Source organism: Rhinolophus sinicus, chromosome 7 (assembly GCF_057876585.1).
Source record: "Rhinolophus sinicus isolate RSI-liver-muscle chromosome 7, RSI-T2T, whole genome shotgun sequence".
Lineage (NCBI taxonomy): Eukaryota > Metazoa > Chordata > Mammalia > Chiroptera > Rhinolophidae > Rhinolophus > Rhinolophus sinicus.
In genome coordinates this window covers 55773718-55799086 of record NC_142507.1, presented here as the reverse complement: position 1 = coordinate 55799086, position 25369 = coordinate 55773718, and the positions used below count along the sequence as shown (strand labels likewise).

Here is a 25369-nt window from a genome sequence, read left to right as displayed (position 1 = left end):
TTTGGTTCTGTAATCTATTGCCATGTGATAAGCCAGCCCAAAACTCAGCAGCCTAAAACAAGGGCGATCATAACAGACCTCGGGATTTGGTGGCTCAGGGGCCCGGACAGGGCTCAGCTGGCTGATTCTTCTGCTCTATGCGGCGTCACCTGGTGGGGTGTAGCCGGCGGCTTGGCGGGGCCGGACCGTCGGAGATGATCTTTCTCACATGTGCAGTATCTTGTCTGAGATGGGACACAGACTGGACTTGGCTGGGAGCCTTCCCCTTTCCCTGTAGTCTTGGGGTCTCTGGTAGAGGGACTGGACTTGTGTGATGAGGATTCAGGGTTCCAAGAGGAAAAGGTGAAGCTGGAAAGCCTCCTGAGGCTGGGCCCAGACCTTGCAGCATCACTTCTGCAGTGCTCTGTCGGTCAAAGCAGCCAAAAGCCAGCCAAAGTTCAGGAAAAGGGGAAACAGACCCCACCTCTCCAGGGAGGAGGGGCAAAGAATTTGTGGCCATGTTTAATCCACCACAGGGTGACCTGACAGGGACTCAGAGGCAAAGGTGTGTGGGAAAGGAGCCTGGGGCTTAAAAGGCGAGGGAGAGTTGCTTCATGTGAAAGTGAAAGTTTCAGGCTGGGCTGAGGTCCCTGAAGAAGGCAGTAAAACACCTGCTCAGAGAGCTGCCCTCACCCCACCCCAAACGCCGATCCCAGGAGTTGCCCTCACTGGATAATGCAAAACACAGCCTGCGGTCTAGAACCCACTCGACCCAAACACCCAGCCTTGTTCTAGGACCCTCCGCTCCCAGGCTCCTAACTACTCCCATCCTCTCCTGTCCTGACGAATTCGGGCCCTGTGCCCCTTGGCCGGGCTCTCCCAGAGCTGGTTCTCCAACCAGCATCACCACCGTCCGTGTCCTGGGCACTTACTTTGTACCAGAGTTTGTGCTGAGCGCTCAGTGCCCATTATTATACAGACTCCTTGAGACAAGGCTTTTCTCTCACTTTATAGGTGAGGAAACCAGCGTGATCATGCAATGCCCCTAAGCTGAGTGGTCCAGCCTTAGTGTGTGGGCTCAAAGCCCGTGCTGTCATCTCATCTAATCCTCTGCCGTCTAAATGACCTGCCCAATCCTTATGCCTGTGTCTTACAGTCTAGGCTCCCACAGTGTGAGGGGCTGGAGGCCCCCCAACATGCGAATCAGGGGCTGCTTTGGATGGGAAGGAAGGAAACTCAGGGTCCCTAAACCCTTAGAGCAGAGAAGGCGAGGGATGTCTCTGTTGAAGAGTTATAGCCAAGGCTTTTGTCTTGATTTACGTCACATCACAGTGTGTGGGTCGGTGGTGAGAACGAATGTGTGCGTGATATCACAGAGATAAAAGGGAACTAACGAAGCAGGACAATAACTGACTTAGCTGCGTAAATTGCCGTCAGTGCACCACCCTCAGCTGGAGGTCAGGCTCTGACTGCCTCAATTCTGCGGAAGGCAGCAGCAAACCCAGAAGTGAAAAAGCTCTCTGGGTACCGGAAACAGCTGACAGATCTATGGAACCAAAGCCAGGTCCTGGGCTTCCATGCAGACCCTCACCAGCTCCGCCGAACAAAATGTCTAAGAGGTCGACTGGCTTCTCAGCCTTTGGCCCTGGGAGGACAGGTGGGGTATGGGTGAAAGCCATTCTAGCGAGGGACACGTTGTGAGAGCAAAGGGACAGCAAACAACTCCAAAGCAGACCCGGCATTGTGTCAGATGTCACTTCGCTCTGGAAAAAGGCTTGTAAAGCCTGTCAGGGTGCCTGGTGTCTTTTCAGCCCTTTCACACACACTGTCTCGCTCCATCTCTACAGCCAGCCTCGGAAGCAGGCAGCCATGGAGAAAGCAGATGCTCAGAGAGGCTCAGCAACTTTCCTTCTTTCCCTCGATTGCAGCTGGATGAGCAGGGCTGGGAATAAACCCGGACCTTGTGATTGTGGACACGTGGCCTTTTCCTCTGCACCAGTACACGTCCTTTGTCATAACGACGACTGTGAGTCATCAAGAAAAGGTCAGCTTACATCTAGTAAACCGTTGAAGAAAACAGGGAAGTAGGTAGTACCTTTTTAAAAAATATTTTTTGTAAAAATGATACAAAGAGAGTTTGGCATTTAGGATAAAGTTCAGCTTTCTGTTCTCAGCTGCATCCTAAGTTCTGGTCATTTCCTTTTCACGCCTGGTTGCTGTACAGCACGATGGCATCCATGGACATCACCCAGGGGTGTCTCCTGAACGTCCTGGCACCAGTCGTGTGTCCCCACCTCTGTTCTACTACCTTCCTTCAGTCCCCTCCTTGTCTCCTCAGCACCCATCCAACTCCCGGGTGGGATCCCTGCCTCCAGTTCTGAGCCCTGGAATGTATCCTGCACTTGCACGGTTCTGACCCAGCCCATAGGAGAAATTCCTACATGTCAGGTGCCGCCAGGGCCTCTGTCCGCAATCCAGCAACCAGCCTGCACGGCTCCGCTCTCACCCACTGGGCTCCCGCCCGCTCTCCAATGCCAAAGGCTTGCATCTACCAAGTCTCCATCATGTCCGCTGACTCTGCTCTTGTCCTGGCTGCACTTTCTTTGTCCGTTCATCCGCTTGATGACTTTCTGCAGACAGCTGAGCTGTGTCCTGGACGCCTCCTTCTTGGTGTCCTGCGGTACTCACCTCCACACCACATGCATCCTCCCTTACACGGATCTGTCGGGAGGCTCACGGTCTGGGGTAACCAAACCCCTCACCTAAAGCAGCCTGAACAGTAGGGGGCTTGTTGTGTGTTTACAAGACGTCTGGAAGTCGATGTTTTCAGAGTTGGCTCGCTGACGCCGGGTTCTCAGCGAGCAGCTCCACAATTCTCTCGGCCCTTCCCCGGGTCGGTCTCAGCATTTCCAAACTCACGCGACGACATCCCAAATCAGGGCAGATACACGAGTTTGCTAGGGCCCCCATAATGCAGTGCCACGGGCTGGGTGTCTTAGACAATAGGACTTGATTCTCTCACAATGCTGGAGGCTGGAAGTCCAAGATCAAGGTGTCGTTGGCAGCGTGTGTTTCTCCTGAGGCCTCGCTTTATGGCTTAGATGACATCCTTCTCCCCATGTCCCACGTGCTCTCTCCTGCGTGTGTCTGTGTCCAGATTTCTCCTTCTTTATATGAGCACCAGTCGTGTTCATTAGGGTCCACTTTGATGGCCTCTGTAAAGACCCCATCTCCAAATATACTCACATTCGGAGGTGCTGAGGGCTGGGACTTCAACATGCATTTCAGGGGAGACACGAGTCAGTCCGTAACAGCAAAAGATGCAGGCAGAGCAGTTCCCCTCTGGCAATCTCTCTTTTCGTGTGAAAACCCTCTCCCAGAATCCTTCGGTAGACTTACAGAGCAGGACTTAGTAACACGCCTTTTTCTGGTTACGAGTGAGTCTAGGAAAGCAGTTTCACTTATACGGTGGGAAGAGGGCTCTGCCAGCTGGAAAGCAGGATTTGGGGATGATAACTGGGCAGGCTACCCAAAGATCTGTTGCACCCCACTGCATATGTGTCGTGGCTTCCCGCTCACATGTCTGCCTCTACCCTTAGATTCCCAGGTCCCGGTCACGTGTGCACCCCTAGTGACTAGCGCAATTCCGGGCTGAGCCAACGTCTATTAACGGACTGAAGGAACAGACTTCAACAAACTAGATGAAATTGTTCATGTTGTGTGTCGTTAAAAATTAGACTCTGTCCATACGTTTGCCTTGCATGGTCTGTGGTTCACATCTTTAAATAATTGTGGTGAATGTTGCTAGTGGCACTGTTCTTACAATCAGACAAGCCCAAGTGCCATGAGCTCACGGTGCATGGGGTCCGGTAACTGCCGCGCGAAGCATTACGGAGTAAATGATGGATGAAGGAATCCTTACAATATTGTAAATGCTTTTAAACATATCATTATATAAGCTTAAGGTGTCATCAAGTTTTCTAGAAAAATGTCTTCCAGAACTGGGCATCCATTCCGCTCTGTCGGTATTTGCAAAAGTGGTGGGTATGTCACCTGTTTCTAGTGTAATAAGTGGTGCTGCTGAATTTGGCCAATAGACCCACAATGCTTAGCGCAATCCTACCTGAGAAGTGCAGGTATATTCCTAATTCTGAGACTGAGCTGTTTGAATGGTATTTGGCGTTGGCTCTATGGGCTGCGAGCCGCGTGGCACAAACACACGCAGAGCTGCCGCATCGTAGCATGTTGCCTTTGCTCCAGGAAGCCCCGTGTACCGACCCTCCGTGCCCCACGGATCAGGGGAAAACAAAGCGCCCAACGAGCAGCATCAGCTGTGGGGCTAAGTGACTGTGTTGATGGTGGTTCCCCCAAGTTTGGCTACCCCCAATGCTGATTTCCATGTAATCCCTGCTTCCCTTTCAAGGTGAGAGGATTCAGGGATGTGTGAATTACAGGCGGTAAATGAGGAGCAGGGGAGGCACAAAAGTCAAAGTTGCCACAAGTAGGTGGCTTCCCAGAGGCAGTGTGTTTTGGCACCAGGAGACAAAGTCTAATCAAGAGTTGAGAGTTGTGTCTCCTCTCGCCCTATTTCAGACCCAAGGGACCCGCACCTCCCTCTCACAGTTCAAATAATGAGGTTCAATTAAACCGTTCTGGTTCCATTAGTAATTGAGGGCTTCGGGGGCAGTCTCAGGGCAAAATATTTTCCACAAGGAACTGAAGAGAAACGAAGGCTGTTCTGGACCAGACTGGCAGGTAGGCACAGGAGAGGACTTGGTGTGCAGCCAGCATGTGCGTAAGCTGGACAGGAAGCGTGTGTGTGCGCACACGTGTGTGTGTGTGCACGTGTGTGTGCACACGTGTGTGTGTGCACGCACGCACTTCTGCCGTTGCTTGCTCTGTGCCCCAGGTGCTTTCCTGACAGCCAGGAGAAGGGGGTGTATGCCAGCGTGTTTTCCTTCCAAGTTTTGGGTTTTTCTTCTTTTCCCAGGTTTTTGCTGCTGCAATCAAGAGCTGTTATGATAATGACAGTGATTTTTAAAATTGTGCCAGAGAACCCGGTCTTAACGCGTTATTATTGCAAGCACATTAGCCAAGCCCATTGCAATAGTTTATTGCTAAGAGAAAAACATCCTGGCAGGGCATGTATCTAGAAGTCCCGCCTTCTGAATTGATGCCAAAATATGACAGACGGCCAGTTCCTGACACGTCCAAGAGCAGCACAGGACTCCCACTCCCCTCTTCCTGCTGCCAAGACCTGGACTTGCTTTCCTTTGATGTCCTCCGCTTTCCAAGTGGCTTTCAGTCTCTGCCAGAGTCTGAGGCACTAAAGCACGTTGCTACTTGAAATCAATCTCATCACCTGCGACTCCACTGACTGGCATCCCACCAACCGAAGGGCATGACGACTGGGGAGACTCGGCAATCCTGCCATCACTTCTGCACCATTTAGAAAATACCTGATTGCGTTCACGATAGTTTAACGGTGGTTTTTAACGTATTCTGCAACGGTGTTTTCCATGCTTGCTCCGAGGGAAGTCTCTCTATCGATAAATTATACAATAGTACATTCTAGTAAATCGAGATGATGTAGACAGGCTGGAACGACTAACAGACCAAAACCAACCCAATACGATTGCCGGTGATTGACGTAATTAATGTGAAGTCTGGTATTTAGACTTAAGAACTACTTTCCAGAAGAGCCTGGGGTAACAATAGTCCCTGTAAGAAAACCGTGGGGGTTTTGACTGTCAACGCAGCCATGTACAACAGCCTCCGAAACAGTCGGGCTTGACCAAGGCCATCTTTGAGAGCGAGAGCATGTCAAGGAGGGAGTGGTTTCTCTCCACACTTTGCTGGTCAGACAGGGTCTGTGGAGCACTGTGTATAGTATAGTCATTGAGAGCATATTTGAAGAGGAACAGAACGAAGGATGTTTCTCCCAGCAGGTCCTTATGGAAGGTGGAACACCTGTGTTCAAATAGCTGATGGGCTGTCACATTACATTGACTCTGCAGAGCCCCAGTGCCCAGAACTAGAAGTCACGGGCAAACGTCAGTGCAACACATTTCAGTTCCATATAAGAAACAACTTTCTCCAGTTAGGGTGATCGAAACATTGAACTTGGGTGAAATCAGGAGGGGCCAAGAAGACTTCTAGGGTACGGTAATTTCCAATCTTTGCCTGGGTGGTAGGTTCGTTCTGAAGTACTTTGTTTTATTATTGTTCTTGAGCACGTATATTTTCATATACTCCTGTGGGCATGATACGTTTTACAATGAGAAAACTAGGTTGGGCAAAGTAGTGATCTCCTCATCATTGTGAGGGTTCATTCAAGTATAGGCTGGTGGCACTTAGTGGGAAGATGAGGTAGACGACCTGTGACACTCATTCCATCTCTAAGATTCCACAAGTTCAAAAATATGTGGGCAATTATTAAAGGAAACTTTTTCTAAAATATTTGAAGGTGGTTGATTGCCTTTTAATTCATTAGATTCAAGACCTCACTCCATTTATTCACTTACAGCCGTTACTGGTGTTTGTTAGACTGTGACCTCAAGTCTCTATGCCAGTGATTATCATTTTTATTGGCCATTACACAATGACAAGTAGATAGGCACAGTCTCTGCCCTCTTAGGATGACAAATGCTGTAAGCAATCATAAAGAGAATACGGTGTGAGCCGGATATGAACAGTGAATAAATACAAGACAGCGAAACATCTATGTGGCAAACAGGTCAGGGTTTCAGGTCTTGTAAGAGTGGGGAACAAATACTGGGCCTTGAAAAATACATCCTAGGGAAGCTGAGGATGAGGAGAAGCTAGCCCTCTGCTCCAATTAAGCTCGTCAGGCTTCCTGAAGCAATGAGCCTTCAGAAATATATAGATTCCGGTATTCAGAAGTTTGGTTAGGGGAATCTTTCTCCTAGGCTGCCAGGAAAACAAAAATGCAAATAGCTTAAGTATCCATTTCCTTGTATAAACCCTGTTCTCCTGTGTTGTTTTTCGTGATCTCTCACTACCCTCTCCACTGTGCCCGTTTGAGATGGGGGAACCAAGACCTAAAAAGGGAAATGAGAGGAAGGGGTATTTGTGGACCGTGATGGACGTGGAATCCGGGACAGTCCTTGAGTCCCCGAGTCACCACTGAATAAACAGCCAGGTTCCCTGCTCCTGGCTGAGCCGCAACTTTGGACAAAGTTACTTCTGCTTTGGACTCACTTAACCTTTAATCTGGGGATCCCCACTCATGTTACTGACATTCACTCCTCCATCCTCACAACCACCTCGGGTTGATGGGGAAAAGGAGCCAAAACACGAAATCCTATGAGCTACTTGAGTCCAATGTGGTAAAATGCAAATAATGTTTAGTGAAAGTTTATTCTCTCATAATAGTTTATCTTCACTTTACTCTCAGGGAAACTGAGTCACACAGAGTAGAAATAAGTCAATTTCATACACACCCTTCAGTCTTTGACTTTACCGATAGAAATAATGTTTCGATGTTATAGTATTTTTCTTTCTGGAAGTTCATATCATAGTCATTTTATGGACGGGAAAACTGAGGCACGAAGTCAGTAAAATGTATTGCCTTGAGGTGGTCCTTACAAAATTGTGCCTAGATAAGAAACTCATGAACCCTAATTCTCCAGGCAAAATCTTTTTCCGTTGGATTCCTACCCAAGTTCAACATATCAAATCCACTCAAAGTATGTGAAATTTGGTAATAACTGCTGTAAAGTTTGAGTTCTTGACACCAAACCCTGTGGGGTCTGGGGTGGTGGCCAGAGTAATCATGACCTTGACCTCTGTAAAGGGCTTCAAACTTCATGTGCTCCACAGCCAGTATCCAGGACATTAGTCGTGTCTCCCTTTTACAGACGAAGACAAGGAGGCCAGAACTCAGAGGCGTTTGGCAGCTTGTCAGAGAACAGTTATTAGCAAAGGGCAGAAGTAGGGCTGCAACTCGGGTCTTCTGAGTCCAAGTTCAGTGAGAACACAGTCTGGGGAAAAGAGTCTACCTGCTTTCTACTGGGAGACTTCCAGGAGACTGCGGGAGGTGGGAGAAGCCAGTGCCTGTAGACGGCAGCCCGTACGTTGGCACAAAAGGGAATTATCACTGTTAGGCATGTGACATGATGACACAGAAGTGCTGGGCACTGCAGGGGTCTATGAAGAACGCACCGAGAACAAATGCATACGTGACGGCCTCTCTGTGTCAGCTTCTCATCTGGATGATCCTGCTACGAGAGGAAAGCATTTATATTCCATCTATGGCTGGGTAAGTTTGGAACATGGAGAATAGACATGCATAGATGAAAACGGGCCACACAGAAGAGCGAACCAGGGGACACACACACACACGCCAATCCAGGAAGAGGTTTCTGAAGAATTAGACGTTCTTTCTCTTTTTCAAATTTCAGAAGCAATGGAGTAGCTGTGTTGCATGGAGGGCCGAACTGAGAGTGTGATTTACAGCAGAAACTTACCCTAGGCATTCGGGACAATTACAAAGGTGAGTGGGAAGTGGAGCACAGGGCAGGCAGTGTCAGTGGACAAAGAGGGCTTTGAGCAAGTGGAAATTCAAGAGGGATTACTCCCTGTCTCGACTCCTAGACTGTGTCTGTGTTTCCACCCCCATGCTTTCAGAAAGCCCGTGCTCTCCATATTTCCATATCTCCAGGTGTGGAATCGCATCTGAAGCAGGTGAAGGACACAGTGGAAGGGACTTCAGGGAAGCTGGGCAAAGAGTCCAGAGCCACCCGAATCTCCCGCGTTCTACCATCACAGAGGTGCCCACTACAAAACTCATTTGTCTGGATCCACTACTGGGAGCGAACCTCCAGTTTGCTTATCAAACCCAAATTGACCTGTTGTGTTTCAGGCCAGTGAGTAGATTCTGAGTGTAAAAACTCTGCTGAGCTCCACTGGCATATAAACATTTCTCGGTATGTCAGTTCAGACTCCAGCCAGGTAGAGAGGCCTGTTTATCTCTTAATTGTGTTTACTCGAGTCATCCTTGAGGACTCTAATTACTCAGAGAAGCAGCAGCAGCAGAGATCCGCTGGGAGACAGCAGGGAATATGAGTACGCAGAGCGTCCCTGTACTCTGGTTCCTGGCGCTTTGTAAAACACAGGCTCCTTGGAGGATAAATGCGGGCTCTGAGCATGACCATTTGAGCCATGAGCCAAAGCTTGGTAATGTCAGACTTTCAGAAGAAGCTGCTCATTCCTGATGACCCTGGTTTCTAAGTTGACACAATTACTAAGATTTGCATGGGTGGTGTGAGAATTGGAGTGTTTTTATGATTCTTCTTATTATTTTTGCCAACATTTGTTCATCTGTCATATTTACAACATGCCATGCTCTCTTCTCACCACTGTACATGTATGAACACATTTCACACAACCATGTGAGTACATCCATCCAGAGGAGAAGCTGACACAGAGAGGTTAAGCAACTTCACCGAAGTCACACCGCTAGTAGCTCAAGGCACTAGGATCTGACTATAATTTACATCATTTTGCTAAATCTGAGGATTTTGCAAAGACTGTCCAACCAAACATGTGACATTTACATGTGACACTTCTGGGTGCTGTGTGGAAGATACAAAGGACGTGCAGACAGGGCTCATGGTGTCCTTGCAGATTTCGGCAGCCAGCTCCTCGACGCTAAAATGTTGCTCAATTTATTCACCTCTATACCGGTAGCATGATTTTCTCACTAGAAAAGACCTTACACCACCAATCCTATTTATTATCCTGTTTTTAAACAGGGAAGGCAACTTTAGACCCAGAGGGGCCCAACTTGCTGGTTAATTCATCAACAGCTAGAGGAGGGCTAGGGGTAAATCCAGCTTTTCTCACAACGTAGGCGGCTTCCATGTTCTTGGTGGCATTCGGGACGTGGAGGTGGCATTAGAACAACAGCACAAAGAGACGGTCCCTGCTCTACCCCAAGTTTTTCAATCCTCCGTCAATTCCATCTCCCTTTTCCACTTCCACACTTTTATCCTTCACACTTTTACTCTTCACACCATTTATTTAACCGTCACTGATCCGTACTCCTCGTTTTCCTGCCTCCGAGTGAGACGAGACCAGGACGCCACTCGGCCACACCGGCTGGAGACGGGGTAAAGCTGAACTGCTCCCCTGCCTTTACCGGTGGCCTTAGAAGTAGCACAAAATCGCTGTCAATTCCTCCCCAGGAACAAAGGTAGAGGAAAGGGGGAGATGTACTTGAATGACTGGGGGAGACGCGCGAGTTGCTGAGAGGGGACCACATTAAGACTCAATGCAAAGGGACGGGGACACGCGGGGACACTCGGGGCCCGGCCCCACTCCACGCGGGAGAAGCTTCGCGGCTGCGCTTCGCAGTGCGTGGAAGGGCCCTTTCTCGGAGCGTGGAGGACGCCCTCGCAGCCCGCGGTCCTGTCGGCCCACGATGAGGGCCCTCCCCTCTGCGAGGCCGCCGCGGCCGGGGACGCCGTGCGCCGGCGCTTCGGCCCTTCCCGAGGGGCCTGCGACATGCCCTCCCGCTCGCCGGGACGCCCCTCGCACTCCGCTTCACTCAGGGCCGCGGCCGCTAGCCCCGCCCACCGCGAGCGTGCGTAACGTGCCTCCGCAGAGTGACGCACGCACCGCGCCAGGGCGGCTGCGCGGGCTGCGCGGCGGGAGGAGCGCCGGGGGCGGAGTGCGGGCGGAAGTCGGCGTCCGCGGCCGGGAAAGGGAAGGGAGAGGCGGCTGGGCGCGGCGCGGCGCGGCTGGGAGCCCGGCGGGAGGGCGCCGCCCCCGCCCCGCCCTCTCGGCGGAGGATGGAAGTGACGACAGCAGCCGAGGAGGTCACTTCCTGCTGGGCTGGATGAGGAGGAGCCGGAGACGCCGCGGAGGAGACCGGACCGAAGACGGACCGTGCCGGGGAGAGGTGGGTCCCGGCCTCGCCGCCGGCCCCTGCGGCCGGAACGCCCGAGCCTCGGCGGGGACGGCGGCCCTGGGCTTGGGGCCGCCAGGCGGCCACGTCCCAACCCAGCCGGCCTCACCCAGCGCGGGGGGCGGGGGAAGGAGGGGGCCCCGTGTCTGAGGGGCGACGGGGACCCAGGGCGGCGTTCGTGCCCCGGGGCGAGGGAGGCCGGCAGGCGACAGGGAAGGCGGCTGTGGGCCGCGGGCCGCGCCCGGCTGGCCGCCTGCCTCACTCCGGGGAGGGGCTGCGAGCCGGGGAAGGGCGAGGGCCTGCGTTTGCGGAGTTGCGATGAGCGGCGGGAGCTGGACGGCGTGTGCGTGTGTGTGCGTGTCTCCGAGTGGAGGCGTGAAGCGCTGGCAGAGGCGCGCCCGTAGGGGTCGTTCGTGGGGACCGTCGGGAGCCGGGGTGTCAGGAGACGGCTTCCCGGTCACGTTGGGTGGCGTGGCGGCGGGTGCGGACCCCGGGTCGCGAGGGTGGCAGGGCGTGCGTGTGACGGGGTGGCGGCCCCGCGGCCCCGCGGAGCCCTCAGGAGCCGAGGCCGGGCAGCTTCCTGCAGCGGCGGGGAAACTGGTGTTTTCCTCCCTCATTGTCACGGAGCTGGGAGCAGCCGGGGAGGAAGCCCCAGCCTGTCAGCGGCCTTGTTGTTGTGTGTATCGTGTGTCTGTGCGTCTGCTTCTTCCTTTGGGGTGTTTATCTCCTCCTCCTCCTTCTCTGGTAGTTGTACAGACTGAAACCTGCTGGTGTCCTTACTGTGTATGGTGAGAAAAAAATTCCAAGGAGCCAGAGGAATCCTAGGTTAGATGAAACTGCCAAGATTAGGAGTCTGTCCCCACTCCCCCCGAGGCCACCAAGGCACCTACCTGCCCCCCAGACTCCCGCTAATGTGGGTGCTGAGGGCCGGTCCCCCCTGGGGAAGCGCAAGGGGACGTCTGCCCTCCTGCCCGCATCTCCCTGTGGCAGTTTCGCCCTTCCCTTCTTTCTGCTAAAGGATTGCCTGATACGGAGCTGCATGCCTGCTGCTCGCAACAGGACATTTACTGAACTGTAACCCGGACGGAGTGCATTCGGGCCGCAGCTCCACTCCCTCCACTCACTGAGCTAAGGGACGCAGACATGCCTGCCTGTTACAGGGAGAAAACGTAACCTTTTTTCTCAAGAAAAATGGGGGGAATATGTGTTTCTTGTCCAGAGGAACTACATGTGGTGTGTGTACTTCCTGTATCCCAGGGTGTTTTTCAAGGAGGAGGGGGCGTTTTCTGACCGGTTTTTTTCCTTCTCCCATCTCAAGTAATTCAGTAAAATACATCAAAATCAGATGTTCTCTTTGAGTGGCAATCAGATGGGTTGAGATTTTTTTCACTCTTCTTTAAACTGGTGCATCTGGGAGAACGCAGGCGTGTGTGTCTTGGCATGCTGGGCCTGTCTAGTAATAGAAAACCAACTGACCTGTTTGGGCTGCCTCTCTGGACCCATGTCATTGTGCCCTTCCTTTTTGAAGGGCTGGTCAGGAGGAAGAAAGCAAATATCAAAGACAGTGTTTACCGTTTGTGGTTTAAAGTCAGGTGAGAGATAATTAAGGCCTGTGAAGCTCATGACCTGAGGACCATCATTTGATGACTTTAAGGATTAGCAGTTCAGAGGTGACATGTTTGAAAGAAAAAGGGTCACATAAAGAGGAAAAGATAAGGAAAGGGAAGTTTGGGGAAAAGCTGTGCTAAGAAACCTTGGGAAGAGAATAAATAATAGCGCCTGAAGTAATTGCTGTGGCTTGTATCTCTCAGCAGGAGGCTGAAAATGAAAGCAGGCTGTAGCATCGTGGAAAAGCCAGAAGGAGGTGGAGGTGAGCAGTGAATCATCTCTGATGTACTTGGAATGTCCCTCCGTGGTTCCTTTTCTCTGCACTTGGGCTCTGCACTAACGCCACAGCAGGCTGACAGCCTCTGTCTGGGGGGTACTGGGGGACTGGCAGGCTTGCGTGCTGTGGATGTGTATCTAAGTCTGGTGACCACGCCTTTGTCTCAAGCTTTAGACTCTCTTTCCTGGTGGAGACACAGTCCCAGCCTGGGGAGGAAGGGGTTCAGCTGTATTTTCCTAATATGTTAGTTTATCCTTCCTGTTTGTTCCCTTTGGAATGTCCATGCCCTCGTAGAAAGTAGGTGTGAGATTTAGTAATGTAGGAAAAGGTGTGAGAGAGGAGGGCATGTGGGTGCTACCCCGCCTCTTATCAGATTCGATGATTGCCGGAAGGAAAGCTGACTTCTCTGCGCTTTCCTCTTCCCTTGTGGTTGGCCCCAGCTGACCGAAAGGGTGTTGATGGCATGTTTGCACAGCACTCCAGAGACTGCGCCCTGGGATGTGGAGCCGGGGACACTGGGGTGCGCCCCTAACTGCTTTGCTCTTACCCTCTTCACATTCCAGGGTATCAGTTCCCTGACTGGGCCTATAAGACAGAGTCATCCCCGGGCTCCCGGCAGATCCAGCTGTGGCACTTCATCCTGGAGCTGCTGCAGAAGGAGGAGTTCCGCCATGTCATCGCCTGGCAGCAGGGAGAGTACGGGGAGTTTGTCATCAAGGATCCCGACGAGGTGGCCCGCCTCTGGGGCCGCAGGAAGTGCAAACCACAGATGAACTACGACAAGCTGAGCCGGGCCCTCAGGTAACACAACGGCTTCCCAGATCCATGGTGTTAACAGACTGGAGGGAGACTAAGCGGTCTCCTGGATGATGTTGGGTAAAGGGGGTGTCAGGTGACAGACCTGTAGTATGTGAGCGGATAACGTGTCGTCGTCAGGTGGGAGTAGACGACCTGTAGAGTCTGAATAGTGGAGGCACCGGAGGAGAAAGGGCATGTGTTCGCTCACAGGTAGGAGGGGTCCAGCGTGGCTGGCACTGGACCCTGACAGACAGCCGCTTCTGCTAGGTGGTCGGTGACAGTGGGTAAAACGGACTGGAGCTCATTTGTAATCCAAAAGATGACTGTCGACTTCCCTGCGGGAAATCTATTAGAATCTCTCTTCTTCACTCTCCTGGGAAAAATAGAAAAGTAGTGAAGCCAACACGCAGGACGAGGACTCCCAGAGAGGAGTGACCTGGCTGTCAGCAGCCATGGCCCACGGGTTCCAACATAGCCGAGGAGTGATCTGTGAGTCTCCTCAGGTTGTTTCCCCCTTGTCAGTCTGTACACTTCGTAACCCTTAGCCCTCAGGGGGCCAGAAGGCAGTTTATAACCTGTGCCACTGAACGGGTGCGAGGCGAAAGGCTCCAGGGGCGTTGAAGTTCCCAGGTGGAGCTGTTTCATTCTTGATAACCCTGGATGTCATATCTGCGGCCGCTTTGCTGGAGCCTCACATCCCTGTAAGAGGGAAGCGGCCGCTGCCTGCTGGTTACCAACTCAGGCTCTCCCATTGTTTGACCTGAAGGAGTTCCCCATTCCTTCTTGTGTGCCCCCCAGACTAACCACGTCAGGTCTCGCGAGAGCATCATCTGCACCCACCTGGGTAAGCAGGAAAGAGAAACCAGGCAGTGACATGTAGGAACAGAAGAAAAGGCGCTGTAGAACTGAATCTGAAGATGAACGCTGGTGGGGGCTCGGATAGGTGTTCAGGATCTTAAAGTGAGATTGTCTTTGTGAAGCTCTAGCCCAGGACTGGAGTGGACTGGAAAACTGAAGGAGACAAGGAAGCTCCCAGGTCTCCGAGCCCTCGGCTGAGGGCACGGCACGAAAGAGTGGCCATGACATTTGCAAGTAGTACTTGGAACAAGAACTGTTGGTCTTCGGGTCACCGGGAGGTATCGGGAGGTAGAAGGTGGCCTGACAGGCATTCCTGTTTTTGCAGATACTATTACAACAAGAGGATTCTCCATAAAACAAAAGGGAAAAGGTTCACGTACAAATTTAACTTCAACAAGCTGGTGATGCCCAACTACCCCTTCCTCAACATCCGGCCCAGTGGTAAGATGCAGCCTGGGGGGGGGGGGGACTTTGAGTTGGAGAAGTCTTAAACACCCAAGTCTAAGCCTAGCGTGTTTAGGATGTTTAGGAACCCCGATACCGCGTGAGCCTTGGCGCGCCTCTGTCCTTGCTGTGTTCCTGTCGTCTCACCCAGGGCAGTTGGCTGGGCCGTGTCGGGATAAAGGGTTCAGTTGGTCGTTTCGCTTCCCTTCTCTGCCTGTTATTTGTGATCTGGATGTTACTGCTCTGTCCTCTTAGGAATGGCGTCTGTAAGCGTGTGTTGATCTTTAGTTAGAGTTTTAACACCCTATCCAGTGGCTCTTTGATAGACGAGAACCTGTTTCTACAAACACTTCCGATTTTCTATGAAACTACCAGACTCCCTTATCAAGTGACTGTCATCAAAACCACAGAACCTTGATCACAGAAGGGGAGGCTTGTGTGTTTGCAGTGAAAAGCAGGGTCTTTGATCTGCAGCAGCAGCTCCTCAGAGAACAAAACGCTGGGGTGACTGACCTTGTCTTGAGTGCAGCAAGGCTTCCCCTTTAGGTCTGCGGAGGCTTTAGGCCTGCCCCTCAGCGCAGAAGGCGCTCTCACAGGGCTTGCGTGGTTGCGTGGTTGGTTTGTAGGTGCAGACCGTACCCCTGCCCGAGACGGCGGCCTGTGTTAGCGGGTTTCTGCCCAGCCAGCAGTATGCGTTTGTGGCCTTGTACGGAAGAAATCTGACTGATGCTGCCGTGTTACAACTTCTCAGAGGAGGAGGGGGGGAACCTGAAAACTTGGAGCGGGGGAGTGGCTGAGAGTCTAGTGCTGAGATCCACTGCAGATACGTAATGACTGCACAACAAGTTAGGGCAGTTTCAGCTCATGCTGCTGCCATTACATATCCATCTCCTTCTGGGGCCACCCCCTCCTGTCCCTGGGGCATACATTTAAAAAAAAAAGTGGTATTGGAATGCATCTCTCTAATTACAACCTGTTTTCTTTCCTTGTGCCTGAGGGAGAGGCATTAGGAAATCAAACCTGTTCTAGCCACTGGAATCCCGCTTCCTCTCTGTCCCTCTTGTGCCCCCTCCCTGTACGCCGAGCAGAACTGGGGCTCTACGTGGGTATGTGACAATTCTAAAGACTGTGCTGGCGCCCATACCCTTCCATACCACTCCCCCCAAAACGCTTCCTTGATCTGTCCTTCGGTCTGTGACCCATTCTTGTCTGTTGAAACTCCACAAGTCCAGTCACTTGGACACGTGCAGTGGCACACCCGACAGCCCTGGCCTAGCGCAGCCACTCTGCCCAAGGGCAGTGGGACGGGCACTGATCCTCAGCTAAGCTCAGGATCCTAAAATGAGAAAGTCACAGGAGAAGCCAGTAGTGTGTGTGTGTCCCCCTGAACCCGCGGCTGGGGCCTTACTCCTGGGACGGACCGGGAAACGGGGGTCGTTTGTTCAGAGACCCTCATCCAGCTTAAGCAAATGTTGTCTCAGGTTAGCTTCTCTGATGACAGAGGAGCTGCAACGTTCATTGAACGTGTGCTTAACAAAGGGACTTTTGCTTAGTGTTTTGTGATAACAAAAATACTTTCGCTTAGTTTTTTGTGAATGATCTCATTTAACTCCTCTAGCCCAGAAAAGAATATGTGTCCATATCATTTCACAAATAAGAAAGTTAAGGATGACAGCAAAGTCAGAGATTGGTCAGGGTGGGCGGGGTACAGTGTTTGTGAGCAGCTTCTCGAGAAACAGTCCCTGAGAGATTGCGCTCCTAAGAACCGGCTCCCGTTTACTAGGTCAGTCGTTCTTCCTCTGGATTGGGACTCATGCGTCTGCACAGCAGATAAGGTGCTAAGCCCTAAAAACCATACAGAAACGATGGGCGAGCTCTTTCCTTCAAGAAACCGACAGTTTAGCGGGAGAGGTAGGATGTGGGGTTAATACAGTTCGGAATGTGGGACGTGGTGAGTGCTCTGAGGAGTAGGGCTATGTGAAGTAGGGCCAGAGGGACCATGTCTGGGTGGTGAGTCGATAGAGTGGGCTGTTCCAATCGGCGTGTTTTTAAAAATAGAGGCAGTGCCTGCTGGTTGTAATATAGCTGAGTAATACGGCAGTTCGTCGAGTGACAAGGAACGTGACTGTTCTCTCTCCCCACAGCCCTACTTTCCCTTAACATGTAGGGTAGAGTACTGAACACTTGGATGGCACTTCTACACACAGTATCTCATTTTTATCATTGAAAGCATCCTGTAAAGTATTATGTTACATTTATTTTAAGTACTTACTTGTAGTTACATAATAATCATAGGAAAGATACAGAAGATACTAGTAAAAGTGGTAGCCTATAGGGTGTGGGGGCAGGGCAGACCAGTTCAGGGATGGACTTGAGACCTCTCTGTGCCTCCCCACCCCCACCCCAGGTTGTTTATCTTTATCTTTATTTTGGAAAACTTGAAACCTACAGAAGAACTGGAAAAAATAGAACAGTGAACACCCATATGGCCTCTCACGAGTCTCTAATCATTAACATTGTTGCCACACTTGCTGTATGTCGTTCTGTTTGTATATACTTTTTAAATCTTTTGAGAGTAAGCTGCACATCAGGACACTGCACCCCTGTGAGCTTCAGCACGTATCTCCCAGGTACGAGGACGTTCTCAGAACCTCAGTGCCATTGCCACGCCCAGGAAGTTTGACATTGCTCTGATGCCATTATCTAACATGTGGTCCATATTCAATTGCTATATATGCCTTTTAAAATTTGGATTTTTGAACCACCATTCTGATCTAATAAGTTACTTATTTTAACAAATACTTATATGCCTTTTGCTATGTGCTGATATATTCTGAGATCTTCACAAATATTAACTTTTAGTTTTTAAACCATAAGATTAGTCCCTTTATTACGCATTTTACAGGCAAGGAAACAGGCACATAAAGGTAAGTTATCCAGAGTCGCACAACTCGTGGTAGGGCCAGGGTTTGAACCTAGGCAAAGGCTGTATTCTTTCCATTTTGCCAGAGGGGGTCAAAGACCATTGGTACTTGCTACAAGGAAAAGGTGCCAGAACTGGGATCTACACCCAGAGTTTCCCACCTTACCACTCAGATATCATGGCGGCTCCATGATCATAGTCTTCTTCCAAAGCCACACGTGTTACTCAAAGTTTTGAAGTAGCAAACTTGTTTTTTCAGACAAAATCCTGAATTTGCTGTGTGGACTTCTGGTAGTGGGGCTGCTGCACTTAGAGGGGAGGCTCCGGCTCTGCTCCTGGGTGTCGCCTCCTCGCTCCCCTGCATGCCCTCTGTGTGCCCTTGGAAAATGCTGTGGGCGGCCTCCTTGCAGCTTTGCAGTGAGCCGCAGCCTGTGGGAGCGCCGGCGTGGAGCGCATCCTTACGTCGCTCAGTCTTCAGAACTCACCGAACTGAGGTTTTCTGCCTTTTCATAGATGTGCTCTTAATATAACATCAAGATTCAAAAGAGTCAAGAAGAGTAGAATTTTAGACACTATAACAGGCTAAAAGAAGCCTGGGACTCCATGACTCAACTCAAATTATATACAAGGTCATCCACCTGTTTTTCTTAATTATAAGATACCGTCAGTGGCTTTAGGGAAAGAAGTTTTGCAGAACAGTTTTCTGTGGCACATGAGTTTAGGAGATGCTGCTCTGCAGTGTCACTCAGTCACCTGTGCCCAGAGTCACCTGTGCCCACCCATGAGGATGGCCCCGCCATACGGAGAGAAGGCCGCCGGTTAGGAGTGCCGCCTCACCCGCCATCTCTTCCGCCCTTTATGGCTGCTTCTCCTAGAGCACCATACTTTCACTTATTTGGGTTTTTCTTTGCCTTTGACTTTGTTGCTCCTTCCCCTCTCTGCATCAGTGTAAAGCGCCCTGCTGACATCCTTGGTGATAGGCTGCTGGGACCATCCAGGAATCCAGAGGCCCTGGGTTCTCCGCTGGCACGCTGTTCCCAGGCCATTTACCAGAAGGGCATTTGGGGGCTGAGGACTTAGCCTCTGGAGTTGGCGTGTTTAGCATGTCGGTAGCTTAGAGCTTCAGACTGTAGCAGGTGAACTTAGGAGAGGAGTGGGAGGTCCTGGTGGACCTGGCCTCCTCAGTACTTGAAAAGCATTGAAAGCAGGTTGGGGATGGAGATCTTCATGTAAAAGTTATTAGAGAAGTAATAGATTTGGAGAAATTGAAAAATATTTAAATTTCTGTAAAGTAGTGATTCTATATCAGAAATGATAAAAGATACATTACAAGAGCTTAACAATCACCTGGCCATTTTTTTCATCTGGTTTTGTCTTTAAAATATGCCTTGTTCACGTATGCTACGGGCAGGGGCTTGGGCTTTTCCTGCATGGCTCTGCGTGCATGTCAGTTGTGTCTGCTTGCTTTACGGACATGCCAACGTTAGGGACATAAGCAGACTGTTTACAAAGCCGAGAGTGAAAAGGTGACACACACTGTTCAGAGCGGCCGAGGAGGAGCCCGTGGGCCCATTCATTCATTCAGCCCCTGGTTGCTGAGCGCCTGCTCATTGCTAAGCCCTGAACTGCTGGGAACCTAGTTGTGAGCAATGGGAAATCCCTCCTTCGTGGGATTTCTGTTTCAGACTTCCAGTGGTCCCTCGTACCCCGAAGACAGCGTGAGCAGGAGCTGGAACGATGGCAGCTGCATTGAGACGGGGAAGCTGGGCAGTAGTTGCTAGGGGGGCAGGCTGAGGGATTGGGCCCTGCTGGAATGTGTGTTTCCTGTCGCTGCTAAACACCGTGTACTTATTTACTTAGCAAAAGGGAAAGTGCTGATAATGAGTGAGCAGACCTCTGAAGTGGCCTTTTGTCCTTTCCACCATCACAGGTGTGGTTCCCCAGAGCGCGCCACCAGTGCCAACGGCCTCCTCCCGGTTCCACTTCCCACCTCTGGACGCGCCCTCTCCAAGTAGTGACGTGCAGCCCGGGCGCTTCTCTGCCAGCTCCCTGGCAGCCTCTGGCCAGGAGCTGAGTAATGGCGCCGAGAGGAAGGCGGAGCTCTCGGAGCTAGAGGACGGCGCAGCCGACTGGCGCCGGGGCGTGGATCTCATGGCCTCCCGGAACGCCGTCGGGGGAGGAGGGATTGGCCATCAGAAGCGCAAGCCTGACATCATGCTTCCGCTGTTCACCAGGCCGGGGCTCTACCCTGACCCCCACAGTCCCTTCGCCGTCTCCCCGATCGCTGGCCGCGGAGGCGTCCTGAACGTCCCCATTTCCCCAGCCCTGTCCCTGACTCCCACCATCTTCTCCTACAGCCCGTCTCCAGGCCTGAGCCCTTTCACCAGCAGCAGTTGCTTCTCCTTCAACCCTGAGGAAATGAAACACTACCTTCATTCTCAAGCCTGTTCAGTGTTCAACTACCATCTGAGTCCCCGGACATTTCCGCGTTACCCGGGGCTCATGGTCCCACCACTGCAGTGCCAAGTGCTTCCCGAGGAGCCGGCCCAGTTTTCTATCAAGCTGCAGCCCCCACCCGTGGGGCGGAAGAACCGCGAGAGGGCAGAGAGCAGCGAGCAGCCGGCGGCTGTTCCCACTCCCACTGCCGCCACAGCTCCTCTGCCCCCGAGAGTTAAGGTGGAGCCCGCCTCTGAGAAGGACCCCGAGAGTCTGCGGCAGTCGGCCCAGTCGGCCCGAGAGAAGGAGGGACACTTGCAGGAAGAGGGCGTTGTGCCAGGCAGGACCACAGAAGAGGGAAAGGGCGCTGTCTTTGCCCGCCCGGCTGCACCCCGTGTGTGGCCCTCTGCACCCATCAGCGCCTCAAGTGAAGGACCCCTGGAAGTGACTGAAGACAGTGACGACGGGCCTGGCAAGGAGCCCAGTGCTCCTGAGAAGAAAGAAGACGCCCTGATGCCCCCCAAGCTTCGGCTGAAGCGGCGCTGGAATGATGACCCTGGAGCTCGAGGGCTGAGCAAGGGTGGCCGGCCCCCGTGGGACGCGCCGGGGCCGCGGGGTTTGGCAACAGCAGCCGCGGACGCTTAGAACTGGAGGTGGGGGGGCTGTCTGTACTATAATCAGATACATGTATTTATGTAGCAAGATTGCGGGGGGCTTAGACTTGTATTTTTACATTTGGGGATGGGATGGGGTGTCTTCTGTTGTAAATTAGGTGGGATATGAACACACTTTTTTCCTGGGGCGTAGGGCACGGGGGGATTGACTGAAAGGGGAGACCGCCTCTGCTTCCTGTCGAGGCTCGTACTCTCTGACAAACTCCCAAAGGGCCGAGACAGTGCTGGTCCCGGGCTTGTTCAGGTTCTAGGCTTCTTTCTTTCTTTTCTATTTCTCCACGGAAAGCCATCAATGAACTCACATTGCTCTGAGAGGGACGCACAGAAGGGGAACGAGCGTGGTTGGGAGGGTGGGCAGCTGAGCAGTGAGACACCATTGACAAACGCGTTGGCCTGAGATGGTTCTTTATAATTGTTTCAGGGGAAGAATAAGGTCATCTCAGTCCTGGGTGGGGGGTGTTCGGATGCGGCTCTTGTCCTTTGTTTGGCATTTTTTTCTTCTAAAAAACTTTTCAGGAAACACGAAACATCTGCCAGTGAGAGTGCAGCTGGGAGGCGTGGGCACCGAGCTGGGCTGCATGGGTGACACAAGGCCTGCTGTGAATTCCTGGACTTTTCACCTACTTCACCTGTTCAGAAGCCATGAGGAGTTGTACACTCTTGTTCAGGGAAGGAAGAAAGGGCAGGAGGAAGTAACCCAATGCCTTTAAAAACAAAGCAGACACAAAAATGATCTTTATTTTTCCTTTTCCATCGTGGGTGCGGGGAGCCAAACCAGAGCTGGCTGTGCGTGAGGTCAGGGAGAGGCATGACGGCGCTGAAGAGGGCTTTCCGCCGAGTCTGCTTCTCTTTTCGTTTTCTTAAGTCAAGCCTTAACAATGGACATACTTTAACACGATACGGGTCTGTCAGCGTGAGCCCGTGAAAGGGCGTGGACAACTTTTCAGATAATCCAGGAATGTGGAAGAGTGGTTCAGCGCGAGCTGCTCTGTAGCCTCCCCGCTTGGTCTAGTGAGCCTGGATGGGCCGTCAGAGGCGGGTGGTACCTGGAAACATAGGAGGTAGCTGGCGGCACAGTGGGTGTTTGTGGGACCTGAAGGGAGAGGTGGGCGGCGCTACACGAGGCAGCAGATGCCAGAGGCCGGGAGTGAGGTGGTGGCGTCTGTCCTGTTGTGCTCTTGCTGTTCTTGCCATACCCGTTCCCCAGGTCCTGATTCTCGGGTGGGCTGTTCTGCATGAGACTCCAGTTTACACAGGAAGTGTTTCTTCATGGGAAGTGCCCTTCCATTGACTTCACGGGAATGGGAAAGCATTGATTTTATGTGAAGCAAAAGGGCCCTGGACTGGGGCAGAGAGAGAAGCCGTGTGTGTCTGTGTCTGTCCGTCGGCGTGATGTGTGGACATACCTAACTGGCTGAGATCGCTGGACATGAGGACAGCGGGGAGGGAAGTGACTCCATATCTGATGGGAGAGGAGTGGGCATGGGTGCCATCTGGGAAGGAGGAGCGCCTGACTCCACCTTAGCCGAAGTGGGCTCTGTACTGGGAAGCGTTGGAGGGCTGTCCATTACTGTTGGCAGTGGGGGGGAGCGGGGCAGAGTTCTTTATACAGAGAGCCTGCATGAGACACTGCTCCAGAGGTCAGAGCAGTGAGTGACTGGGTGACGGGATGAGCTGAGTCCATCACGCAGTTTTTGGCAAGATCCTCCCCCTTGTTTAATTCAAAATTCTTGAGTGACTGGTCCCGGGAAAGGGACTAGGAGAGTAGCCCCTAAGGACTCAGGCCGTCTGTGGTCGGTGGTGGTTGTGTCAGTGTCCCGACGCACCTTGACTTACCTCGACTCAGAAAGCAAGCGCAGGCATGAGGGGGCTCTCTGCTTGTCACTGCCCATCTGAGCAGGAAGGCTGGCTAGCCACCCTCTATCCACTAGAGGGGCGGGCCAGCAGGTGTTGGTATTAACTCAGGAATAGAAACATGAGGCCTTTAAAATAAGGGAGAGAAATCCACGATGCACCCTCGTAATCCCTAGAACCCAAGTGCCAGAATTAATCCTAGATGCTGCTTCTGTTTGAACAAAAAGTCACTGCTTTCACACTTGAAAAAACACTCGAAAAATGTTCAACTCCATGAAAAATGTTTTTGGGCTTTACGAAATTGTTTGGTGTGTAACTGTCCTTTGATTGCCATCCCACCAGTAAACAGTTGGTTGCTTTGCACTGCACACTGGGGTGGGGGCCAGGGGGTAGGCGTGGGTCCTTGAGACGTCCTGGGCTCAAGGGCTGGGAGGTGCATGTTCTCCCCCCAGCCTGCTCCTGGCAGCCCCATCACCAGCCTGGCACAAAGCCAGTCCTCTCCCTTCCATGAGCATCTTATCACTGTCCAACAGCAGGTGGAAGAAAGGGGGACAAAACCAGACCTATTTTTCGCTCCCCCATTCTTTCCAAATTTGGCTGTGCCAAATGTTTAAAATTTTGCAGCTGTAAACCTTGAAATTTCATTAATCAAGCCCTTGTTCATGCAAACAGTTTGCTTTTTTGACTGTAGAAAATGTAGGTATCTTGAGGGTGTTCAGCCTTGCTGAGCTCTATTTTTTTAGAGAGTGGCTGTGAGAGAAATGCAGACAATTCAGCAAGTCCCTTCAGCCCAGTCCAGGCTGCACCAGCGCGCTGACTCGCAGGACCACGGGCCTTTCCGGAGCATTAAACATGTGGCTGGCGCATCTCCCTGCTCTCCACGCGGGTGGAGTCAGTTGGCTGTTTGTCCCTTGTTTTTTTTTTTTTTTTATTCCATAATTACGTTTCTGCTTTTTGTTTTGTCAACAATGATGGAATTTCAGTTTTGTTTAAAAGGGGAACTTGGATCCAGTCTTGAAAGAAGTGTTCCATTTCTAGTTTCTTGTTGGAGAAAAGGTTACATAGTGTGTCCTGAAATAGCGGAGGCCTCCGTTGAGTTGAAGTTGTGAGGCGGGGACGGTGTGAGTGACAGTGCGTGTGAGACAGGACGTCGCGTGCGTTCCTGGCCGTCGGGTGTGGGGTGTACATACGTGTCCGTAACCGTAACCTCGTGGTGCAGTGCCTTCTAGACGTCCCGCTTTCTATAAAGTCTTCAGATTTTTGCATATATATTATATATATGATGTAATGTTATAGAAATATATGTATAATATACATATTTTTTCCAGGGGTATCTGATAGCTCTGTATTTTGTTATGGAAGTTGAAAGAAAAAAGTATTTTACCTCAGAAATTAAAGTTAAATAAAAAAAATACTTTTAAGTGGAGTGTGCGGCCTGTGGGCTTGTTGCCAGACGGAGGCCGCGGGCCTGCGCGGCTCGCAGGGCGTCGTGTGGGGACGCGCGGCCGCTAAGCGCCGGCAGCCACCGGCCGGCCGGGCTGCGCTGCGTGGAGCCGGGTATGAGCCGGGTCCGGAGCAGGCCGGTCGGGGACCACACAGCCTGGGGCTGCCGGGACGGGAGAGCCGCCGCCTTGCGTGTCAGGCGGACGGGCACGGAGTTCTGAGGTCAGGGCCCGAGGCGCCGGGCTGTGCTGACCGCTCAGCACAGAACGGGGGCGATTACCAGTCCCTGAGCCCAGAGAGGAAGGCGCTTCGCAGCCCGGGCGCGCCCGCAGCCCGTCCTGGACCACGCACGTATGCACGCACTGACGCACGCACTATGTACGCACGTATGCACGCACTATGTACGCACGTATGCACGCACGCATGTACGCACGTATGCACGCACGCATGTACGCACGCACGCACGGCCTCCGTGACCACCAACCAACGCTGCCGTTTAGGCCTCGCTCGTGCGCACGTTCACGCCCGGTGATGACCCGCTGAGATAGGTGCCCGTTTTATGGCGGGGACCGAGTCACGGGCGTTAACGGCTGGTGCCGCCCCCACGCCGCCGAGGCCTCCCCTGGAGCACCGCTCTCCTCCGTTCCCCGGGCGCTGCAGCGGACCCATCAGAGTCCCACTCAGGCCGCCGCCGCCCGTGGGCCTCTGCACCGCCGTGCTCAGCTCGGTCACCGGGCCACGGCGCCAAAGGTGGCGCAGGGCGCCTTTGTGCAGAGCCGGGACGTCGTCACGCTTTCAGTGGCCCCGCTCGTACGTGGTCCCGGTGTTACAGCCGAGAAAACGGCCCACGGGACTCTGGTCTCCGACTCGCGGCCCCTACTGTCCCACGTGTTGCCTGGAAACTGAGGGGCTGGTGAGGGCACTGACTGCCTCCCAGCAGAACTGGGCGGCGTGGGGCCCGCGTTGGTGTTTCTCCAGCTGTCAGGCCTGTGTCCCAGCCTGGAGGGCAGCACGGGCAGCGGTGCTTAGCTCCGGTCAAACGGGCGGGGCCTGGGCTGCGCGACTGACCAGGAGGGACGAAGAGCAGAGACGGAACCTCCCCTGACTGGCAGCGCCTGGTGCGAGTGGCTCCGGGACCTGGGGGT

At 52.5% G+C, this 25369-nt stretch overlaps 2 protein-coding genes across 3 annotated transcripts; both read left to right on the top strand.

Annotated features, from left to right (window-relative positions):
• The first annotated feature begins 10148 nt into the window (after nucleotides 1-10148).
• LOC148757810 (uncharacterized) lies at nucleotides 10149-11789 on the top strand. Its single transcript, XM_088799322.1, is given in 4 exon segments — nucleotides 10149-10903; nucleotides 11023-11262; nucleotides 11314-11506; nucleotides 11509-11789. Coding segments are annotated over 4 exon segments (1212 nt in total). The 5' UTR covers nucleotides 10149-10273; the 3' UTR covers nucleotides 11658-11789.
• Nucleotides 10811-24207, top strand: ETV3 (ETS variant transcription factor 3). Of its 2 annotated transcripts, none has more exons than XM_019711172.3 (5): nucleotides 10811-10903; nucleotides 12724-12779; nucleotides 13358-13595; nucleotides 14776-14891; nucleotides 19748-24207. In XM_019711172.3, the coding sequence occupies exons 2-5, from the start codon at nucleotides 12734-12736 to the stop codon at nucleotides 20896-20898; spliced, it is 1551 nt and encodes a 516-aa protein (XP_019566731.2). In that variant the 5' UTR covers nucleotides 10811-10903; nucleotides 12724-12733; the 3' UTR covers nucleotides 20899-24207. The 2 variants fall into 2 exon arrangements, with proteins under 2 accessions (XP_019566731.2, XP_019566730.2); XM_019711171.3 differs by having other exon boundaries at nucleotides 10814-10903; nucleotides 12721-12779; nucleotides 19748-22951.
• Nucleotides 24208-25369: the final 1162 nt, after the last annotated feature.

Excerpts from the sequence above, each read along its gene's own strand:
- ETV3 (XM_019711172.3), top strand. The coding sequence starts at position 12,734 with ATGAAAGCAGGCTGTAGCATCGTGGAAAAGCCAGAAGGAGGTGGAG. Across the intron at positions 12,780-13,357 it reads AAAGCCAGAAGGAGGTGGAG|GGTATCAGTTCCCTGACTGG; the intron begins GTGAGCAGTGAA and ends TTCACATTCCAG. Across the intron at positions 13,596-14,775 it reads AAGCTGAGCCGGGCCCTCAG|ATACTATTACAACAAGAGGA; the intron begins GTAACACAACGG and ends CTGTTTTTGCAG.